Source organism: Triticum urartu, chromosome 6 (assembly GCF_003073215.2).
Source record: "Triticum urartu cultivar G1812 chromosome 6, Tu2.1, whole genome shotgun sequence".
Classification (NCBI taxonomy): domain Eukaryota; kingdom Viridiplantae; phylum Streptophyta; class Magnoliopsida; order Poales; family Poaceae; genus Triticum; species Triticum urartu.
Window position 1 is genome coordinate 384,305,989 of NC_053027.1, and position 8,949 is coordinate 384,314,937.

An 8,949-nucleotide genomic window follows, 5' to 3' on the forward strand; every position below is an offset into this window, starting at 1 on the left:
ATCTGCCTAGAACTAAAATTGGGAAAAGGCTAGATTTTTATTTGGTCAAGTAGTCTAATCACCCCCTCCCCCCTCTAGACATACTTTCGATCCTACAGAGGAACACGCGCGCCCTCGCCCGAGAGCAGAATCGCCACCGAAGGAGGAGAAGGCGGACAGTGACGACGAGGAGCGACGAGCAGATCCGGATCGATCTGTTCTGTGTCTTCGACCGGTACTTTCGCGAGAAGGACGACAAGGGCACCGGGAAGGGCAAGGGAAGCCATGGATGAACTCCACCATAGCCAAACATGCCAAATGTTGGTAGCCCGATGGCATGTTTAGTTAGTAATGATGGAGTAGTCGGATGATGTGTGTGCATCGACGTAGTTGCATGAGTTTGTATGGATTTGAGATATGATAATTGAGATGTCCGGATGTGGATTGCATTACTTGAGGGGTGCCCGGTCAGTGCCCGCAGACGCGCCCGGGCGTTTGAAGGGGCGGATTTTGCCAAGTCCGGCTGTAGATGCTCTTACCAAAAGTAAATTCATTGTCATTGAACGAATCAGACTAGGGCAACACCCCGGACACGCCATCAAACTCCAGATCTGGGACCCCACCACGACTAAGACGCCGAAGGGGAAACCATACTTGCCATCCATCAACCACGAACCCAACACATGTTTCGTCTTCCAGATGTCGTCGATGCAGATCACAATCTTTATCTGCTCCTGGACTATCTCCCATGCTCCGTGTCGGCGTGGGAGCAGACGTCGTTGCAATGACGCAAGCCGAGGATACATGTCCATCACAAAGATGCCGCCACCGCCACGACATTCCTACTTGAACGAACTGGTTCCCAAATCCATCACCGATATAGAGACAATCGCCTCTTCGGAGAAGAATCTGGAGCTTCTTTATTCAGCATTGTCATTGCCATCGCCCAAACTAAGATGCCGAACGATTCAAAAACCTAAACTACTAGGGGTCTAGAACCTAAAGCTAAAATGATCCGCCGACTCCCCTCATCATCGATGATCAATCGTCACCGACGACAGGGGTGGGCTCTCTTGGCGGCGACCAGGGTTCTTTTTTTTAGCTTTTTTTTAGGGAGGGGGGGGGGGGGGGGCGACCAAGGTTCTGGTCGCTAGCCATCTGTTTTTTGATTGATGATCTGTTTGATTTAAAAGAAAAGAATTGAATACCCGATACAGACGGCGCCTACACAGTAGGAGTACTAGGCAAAGAACCTGCTTCCAGAAAACACAAGAACCCGTATGGCCTTTTCGATCCATCATCCATCCACCCGCCCCCAAGTTATCTCGTGCCGTCTTCTCTTCTCTTCTCTTCTCTTCTCCCCTCCCGCATCCGGTAGCAGCAAGCACTCTGCGTCTCTCCCTTTATCCCCGCCCGCATGGCTGCTCTCCTCCGCACGGCGGCCGCCCTTGCGCCCCGCCCTTCGCCTGCCCGCGAGTCCCCGCGCCGGCCGTGCGCTGCGTCCCTCGCCTGCTCCCGCCGGCCGCCGGTGCGGTCGCTCCGCGCCCAGTTGCTTACGACCCGGCGCGCTCCGGGCCACGTCGCGAGCCGGCTGCGGCGATTGGGGGCTACCGAGGCCGACGAGTCTGCGCAGACGGCCACGCAGGTGAGGGGTCGCATCCTCGCCCCCATCCCTGGGGCGCTCTGTTTGTAGCTTCCGTAAATTTTGGGTTCTCTTGCATGATTTTCGATGGATAAGCGTCTAGTTCTGAAGATGTGCTATCAGAGTTACAATGTCGTACGTCTCTGATGAAAAATTAGATTGCGGGCCTTAAATTGTGTATATGCATTGCGCACACAAGTTTGCATACGAAGGGTCGGTATGACCATACTTGCATTAACATCTGTCGGACAGATTTTTGCGGTTATTATCTACTCCCTCCATCCCATAATGTAAGACGTCTACATTATGGGACGGGGCAGTAGTAGTGTGTCGAGAGCATATTCAGTTTAAGCTCTAATCTTATAATAAATGAATGGATTTGGATGTACTATGTATCTCTGTGAAACTGTGAGTCGTTGGATGTAACATCTGCTTTTCAGTTATTTTGTTCAGTTAAACAGCTGTTTCCATGTGTTGCTTTGGGATGTACTATGTATCTCTGTGAAACTGTGAGTCGTTGGATGTAACATCTGCTTTTCAGTTATTTTGTTCAGTTAAACAGCTGTTTCCATGTGTTGCTTTGACTTATATTGGATGATCATAGTTCATATTCAATATAAGCTTGTTCATTTTCGCAGTACAACCTTGTGAGCTACACAAGTGGTCTAGTAAATTTAAGTTTTACTTAGCGATCACTGTGTAGTAGTATGAAGGTTTGAAGGAACATTTTGTGTATGGCATATGCTGTAAAGGCAAAACTTCAGGCCTCCTTTGGTTCATAGGATTGGAAAATCATAGGAATAGTAAAATCATAGGAAATGAGATGACATGCATCTCAAATCCTATGCATAGGAATAGAAAATGAGATGCCCTTTGATTCACACCATAGGATTTTTTCCATTGAGTCTAGGCTAATGTTTATTTTCCTATAAAATGTGGAGGATAGGAAAAATTCCTCCATAGGAATAGGATTTCATTCCTACAAACCAAAGAGCTTTAAAGGATTTTTTCCTATAGAAATCACATCCTATGAAAATCCTACAAAATTCCTCCAAACCAAAGGAGGCCTCAACTAAGGTAAAAAGTGGAAGCATTCGAATTATTTATCGTTTATACGCATCATTGAGCTATAGCTATGATGGAATTTCCTGCAGTACAGGGTGTTAGTTCTCTGACTCCAGTTTTATATATTCATCTTAGCCCCTGCCAACTGCATCCATGTGAGCCTGTGCTTATGTGGGAAGATGCTATTGTTGTTTCTTCCTACATTTGGTCCCTAATTGTATGCAATTAGTTATTCTAGAGCATAGGCTCATAGTATTTATTTTAAAGTCCTCCGTTTCTTAGTCCAAGTTTAGATTCTATGTTTAGAGTCCTACTTTGATGTCCCTGATTCTAAAGTCCTACTTTGATGTTGTTGCATAGGCTGTTTTTTTTTCGTTAGGGGGCAATGGCTTAATTCTAGATTTAAAACAGTAATAAGTGTGATTTCTGTAACTCGTAGTACATTAGTTTAATTGAGCATACAAATTTAGTATGAGCTTCAATTATACTTTATAGCATGAGGGTCTGCAGATTATATGATAGCACAAGGATATAAGGTACTGCATTGCCAATATGGAGGTTGGAAATTGCTGTCCATTGAAAAGCTATCTACAAATATGTAATGCTAACTACTATGAAATGCTATTGGGGTAGCAGTATCCTGTTTCATTTTCATTAAATTCTAAGGAAATGTATCGTTAGAATAATGGCCTTGCACAATTTCAATTTGTATACAGGAATGGTTAAATATTTGCGCTGTAATTTTTGATGTCACAGGAGGATACAGAAACTGAAGTTACTGGGGGCACTGTTGCCGATGATGGTTCTGCAGGCACAGAAGAGACTCCCTCTGTTCTCATCACAGCATTGCAATCATACAAAGAAGCTTTGATGAATGATGATGAAGCAAAAATTGCGGAGATAGAGTCCTTTCTACTTACTATTGAGGATGAGAAAAATTCTCTAATGGGCAAAATCACTGCTTTAGATGCAGAATTGACAACTGAGAGAGATCGTATCGTGCGGATTAGTTCTGACTTTGATAACTACAGGAAGAGGACAGAAAGAGAGAAGCTTTCTTTGATGACAAATGTGCAAGGAGAAGTTGTTGAGAGCTTGTTGCCTGTTCTTGACAACTTTGAAAGAGCAAAAACACAGATAAAGGTGGAAACAGAGCGTGAAGCTAAAATAAATGACAGCTACCAGAGCATTTATAAGCAACTTGTCGAAATTCTGAAATCACTGGGTGTTGAAGATGTGGAAACTGTTGGCAAACCTTTTGATCCTATGGTAATCAGCACTAGCAAGAAATGATATTTTGAACTGGATATTTTGTTAACTGCATTTTATGATTATCACAGTACATCTGAATTATTTTTTGCCTTGCATGGACTGGTGTCAAGTGCATTCATGATCAAACATCCAGTTCTGAGCAGAGGCAAATGGTTAATGTCATTTGTTGATAGAATAAATAGCTTTATGTGAAGTCTATGTTTTCCCTAGAGCAATCTTACATAGCATCCTCCCATGTTTTTGGATAATATCATAGTAACATGGAAATGTTACTGATTGTCATGGAAAGAATTGAATCTCTCATAAACTTTTGATCTTTAATTCTGGGATTTGATAAAGGTTTAACTGCATTTAACAATGGTTCCTTTTTGCACCTTGTGTTTCAGCTTCATGAGGCTATTATGCGAGAAGAATCGGTGGAATATGAAGATGGGGTTGTCCTCCAGGAATTCCGCAAGGGTTTCAAGCTTGGTGAGAGATTACTACGTCCGGCGATGGTCAAGGTGTCTGCAGGACCAGGCCCTGAAAAGTCGGGAGATGACGATACTACAATAGGTGAAGATAGTGTAGGGCCTCAAGCGTTCGACGACGGTGAAGACGATGGTTTTGATGATGCCGATGCCGAGTAATTGTGCTCAGTTTCTAATTTGGAAACAAGAAATTCCAGAAGTTTTGATGTTTTTTCTGGAGGGTGCCACATGATAGAGTTAGATATTCTGCTCCTCAAATGTGCTGGTTCTCTCTTCCTGCTCTTGACATGGAAGTGTTGATAATTGTGTCAAAAGTTTCTATATCCTCATGGTACGGTCATTATCATGGTTAGGAATTATTGTTGGGTCAAGCAACAACAATGTTATATATATACGAGGTAAATTGTGTTTGATTTGTTGGAGATCCAAAAACCCGACAAGTAAATCTGTGGCTTATCTCGCTTGCATATCTTTTCGTAAACGGAGAACAACTCTATTGCAGCATATGAATCTTTACTTTTACTGTATCTCGTAAACAGGAATGTACTCGGTGAAATGGTTAGCATCAGAATTCGGAAATTTGGGCAAGAAAGAGGAAGCGCACGTACAATTCTCAGCCGTGCACCTCATCGCCAAGCGCCTTATCAAAAGTTCAGTCCCTTGTGGGGCAAACCGTCCAACATTTCGCCTGCTCTCTCTCAGTCTCTCCGTGCTAAAATCGAAACCGAGCAAATCCTAGGCCACCGGCGCCCGAGATGGCGGCGGCCTTGGCGGCGGGCGTCGGCGTGCTGCTGCCGTTCCCGTTCTACTGGGCGCTGTGGACGCGCCCGCAGCGGTGGGTGGACCTGTGCGGCCCGGGCGCCGACCCGTGCCGCCGCATGGCGCAGGTCTCCCACGTCCTCAAGGCGCTCCAGCTCCTCGCCCTCGCCTCCGTCGCCTCCTTCTCCTGGCCCCCTCCTCTCTGCGCCCTCCCCCTCCTCGCCTTCGGCCAGTACCTCAACTTCAAGTAAGCACCAGCCTCCTTCGCCTTTGGATTAGCTTCTAGGTTTTCCATGTCTGTCTTTTGCTAGAAGCTACTCCCTCCGTTCCAAAATAGATGACCCAACTTCATACTAACTTTCTCCGTTCCAAAATAGATGACCCAACTTTATACTAACTTTGTACTCATACTAAATTGCAAACCTGTTGGAACTCAATATGCCGTCATAGAGTTCGTGCTTCAGAAAGAAAACAGATAGTCCTCTTTGGATGACAAACTGGACTGTGTGTTCTATATGATCTTAATGTGGATGGTGTATTAATTGGGAAATTTGTGCTATTTAGCTAGTGTGAAGAAATGGATTGGAATTCCATCTTGTGTTGACAAATGTGAACTCATGGTACTTTAATTATGAGTAAAAACAGTAGTGCTTTAAGGTTGGTCATAGTAGGATGCACGATAGCATAGTATTTCATAGGTTGGTATGTTAGATGACCTCATTTATTTTTTGGTATCCACCAATACATCTATTGGATTATCTTTCTTCCCGTTCTCAGTAATGGGCCAGGCACTCAAGCTTAATTATCATGCTCTTGTTCTTGTTGTAACCTTGGATGTTTTATGAGCTTGGAAAACCTTGCAAATGTGGTGGGGTCTTTGATCACTAAGCATGATAGTTCACCAAAAAAATATTAGCTACTCCCTCTAGTGTCAAAAATGTTCTTATATTATGGGACGGAGGGAGTATGGGGCTGTTTGGTTTCTGCCCATCTCAGCCCCGCCAAATCGTTGGCGCTGTTGGCTAGCCAAAAAATTTGGCGAACGATTCCCTCGCCCACGATTCTGCCAACTAATTGGCGCAAAAGGAGGGAAAGCTGAGGCGGGGCTGGCATGCCAATTATTTGGATCCGATCCAAACGCCACCACCAGGCTAGCCAACGACCAATTTTTTGGTCGGGCAAGTCATGGCTCTAAACCAAACAGCCCCTATAAGACAATGGGGTAGTTGTTGTAAGCGATGTCAGCAAGTTAGGTCTTTGCATGCTCTTCGAAATGTTAGAAGTATGTGTTTCCAGTTTAGAAGTTAATGGCCACTCCTGGTAACAATCATGGTAATCTATGATGGTGTGATTTTTATATGTGAAACCAGCCCCTGGAAATTATAGACATTGCTGCCTTAGTAAAGAATACATTAATATGCTACAGGTACATGACTACTGTTTTATGACTGCTAAAGTGGTGATGCCCATTCATTTCTATGCTTTGTAAATTCTGGCAACACTTAGCCTCACTCTGAGAGTGAGGCCTTGAGGCACTCAGGCTCCAAAATCTGTTGGTGTTCCGTTTTTTATGTGGACTATCATCGCATCCTCTCTACTGTCGTACTTTGTACATGTGACTTCCGTATTGCATACGTATCATTGAAGCAATTGGCAGCAAATAAGTGAATAACCAATTTGTACATGACGGTTTTGATACACTTTCATTCTACTCCCTCCATTCCTAAATATAAGTCAATTCAGAGATTCCAATATGGACTACATACAGAGCAAAATGCGTGAATCTACACTCTAAAATATGTCTATATACATCCGTATGTAGTCCCTAGGGAAATCTCTAAAAAGACTTATATTTAGGAACGGATGGAGTACATTTGTCAGCCAAATTTGTTAGTTCCATCACATGCAAAAAGCAAGAGAAGTGCACCGTCGTTGTCTGAACCCACTTCTGAGACATGTGGTTTTCCTTCAGGGTGTACCAGCTGCTGGGCGAGTCGGGTACCTACTACGGCATCCGGTTCGGGAAGAAGATCCCGTGGGTGACGGAGTTCCCCTTCGGCTACATCAAGGACCCGCAGTATGTGGGGAGCATCCTGAGCCTCGTGGCGCTGCTGTGCTGGGTTCCCTTCCAGTATGTTGTGTTGTGGTGCCTCGGCTATGTTTTCATGATTTTGGTGGAAGACAAGGAAGATCCAGCCACCCGTGCCAAGTTGCTCTCCTGACTGTTGTATATGCTGTGCGGTTGATAGATGACTCAAGATCTCTCACTTTCCATTAGTTGTGTTGTTCCTGGACGTGTCCCAGTCATGCTGGCTAGACATTATGTTTAATAAGGAGATGTGAGTGTTGTTGTTTTTTTATCACGGCTCTCAGACCGTGAGAAGGTCTTTTGTGTCTATGGCGTCCAGACCCTGAGAAGGGCTTCTACACCTATGACGTTAAGCTTGATTATCAACTGTTGGTTGTTTGGATAGCTGGGAGGGGAGTCCCGGTCGGACAGACGGGACACTGGGGAACATTTTCTGGGAGGTAGGTTTTTTTGTTTGGCAAAGATAAATGGGGAACATTTTCTGGGAGGGAGGTTCTATGGAAAGCAATTTTCTTGTAAAACGTGGCAGTTTTTATGCATTCGAGTTTAAACCGCAGAAACCTGCCTGCCGTGGTGACAAATTTTTTTATGCATTGCATTCGATGGTTTGACGACCACGGAGTATAGTCTTTCGGTCTTTCTCTTCCGGAAATGATAAAAGCCCAAATGTTCGGGATTTGCTCATGGCAAATCAAACGTTATTTATGGCAACTCTAATTAACGCGAGAATGGTAATTTTAGTTGAGAAGCCCGGCAATTTCCTAGCAAAAACAAACTGAGCAGGATTGGTTTTTTTTAAATGAGGCAAAAAATTTGCCTCATATATTAATTAAGAGAGAAGAAAAAGTTTGAGGGATTACAACACCGCCTTACAAAGGGACTACTTTCCCGGCATGATTGAACTCAACTTCTTAGCACCGGCGGCGACCCAAAGTGCCGCCTCCTCTTTGATGAGGGCTAGAATTACAAATGGCGGGGCACTTTTGTGGCGAAACACCCTCGCATTACGTTTGTTCCAGATGGCCCAAGAGGTGAGCAATGTGAGGGAGGCCACCGCCTTCTTGTTGGGGACGGAGTAGTCGGAGAGCGCGATCCACCACTCCTTGGTGGATTCAAAGTGCTGCCAGCTTGCGGTATCAATGCTTTCAATCTGCAGTCACCCCTTGATCATGTTCCATACCCGGATGGTGAACCGACATCGGAGGAGAAGGTGATCCACTGTTTCCTGCTCACGCCTACAAAGGGGGCAAAGGCCACAGTTTGGCCATCCATGTTTGGCCAATCGGTCAGCGGTCCACACTCTATTTTGGGCGGCTAACCAAGCAAAGAACTTCACTTTGGGAGGGGCCCAAACTTTCCAAATAACATGCTCCAGAGGCGAGCTGATCATGCCATGAAATTGCGCCTTGTAGGCAGAAGCCGCAGTGTAGAGTCCACTGTCAGTATGCTTCCACACAATCTCATCATCCGTGTCGTGTTGCAGTTGGAAGCCCTGAATGCTAGACCAGAGCAGAAGGAATTGGCTAAAATGGTGAATCGAGAAATTGTGTGACAACTTTCCACGTATTGTCCAACAGAGCCTCTCTGATTTTCCAATTCTTCCTTGTGGCGGCACTATAAATGAGCGGAGCAATGTCTTTGGACTTTCTCCCATGCACCCAAGGAGCATCCCA

General features: G+C 45.0%; 2 protein-coding genes across 2 annotated transcripts; both read left to right on the forward strand.

Annotated features, from left to right (window-relative positions):
• Positions 1-1,267: 1,267 nt before the first annotated feature.
• LOC125513629 (protein GrpE) lies at positions 1,268-4,895 on the forward strand. The gene is made up of 3 exons (XM_048678790.1): positions 1,268-1,624; positions 3,443-3,955; positions 4,345-4,895. The coding sequence occupies exons 1-3, from the start codon at positions 1,397-1,399 to the stop codon at positions 4,585-4,587; spliced, it is 984 nt and encodes a 327-aa protein (XP_048534747.1). The 5' UTR covers positions 1,268-1,396; the 3' UTR covers positions 4,588-4,895.
• A 169-nt stretch (positions 4,896-5,064) lies between these two features.
• On the forward strand, positions 5,065-7,547 carry LOC125513630 (phosphatidyl-N-methylethanolamine N-methyltransferase). The gene is made up of 2 exons (XM_048678791.1): positions 5,065-5,434; positions 7,160-7,547. The coding sequence occupies exons 1-2, from the start codon at positions 5,184-5,186 to the stop codon at positions 7,407-7,409; spliced, it is 501 nt and encodes a 166-aa protein (XP_048534748.1). The 5' UTR covers positions 5,065-5,183; the 3' UTR covers positions 7,410-7,547.
• The last annotated feature ends 1,402 nt before the right edge of the window (positions 7,548-8,949 follow it).

Bases quoted from the DNA above. Each gene is read 5' to 3' on its own strand.
- LOC125513630 (XM_048678791.1), top strand. From the start codon at position 5,184: ATGGCGGCGGCCTTGGCGGCGGGCGTCGGCGTGCTGCTGCCGTTCCCG. The intron at 5,435-7,159 runs GTAAGCACCAGC...GTTTTCCTTCAG, and splicing joins GGCCAGTACCTCAACTTCAA to GGTGTACCAGCTGCTGGGCG.
- LOC125513629 (XM_048678790.1), top strand. From the start codon at position 1,397: ATGGCTGCTCTCCTCCGCACGGCGGCCGCCCTTGCGCCCCGCCCTTCG. The intron at 1,625-3,442 runs GTGAGGGGTCGC...TTGATGTCACAG, and splicing joins CTGCGCAGACGGCCACGCAG to GAGGATACAGAAACTGAAGT. The intron at 3,956-4,344 runs GTAATCAGCACT...CTTGTGTTTCAG, and splicing joins GCAAACCTTTTGATCCTATG to CTTCATGAGGCTATTATGCG.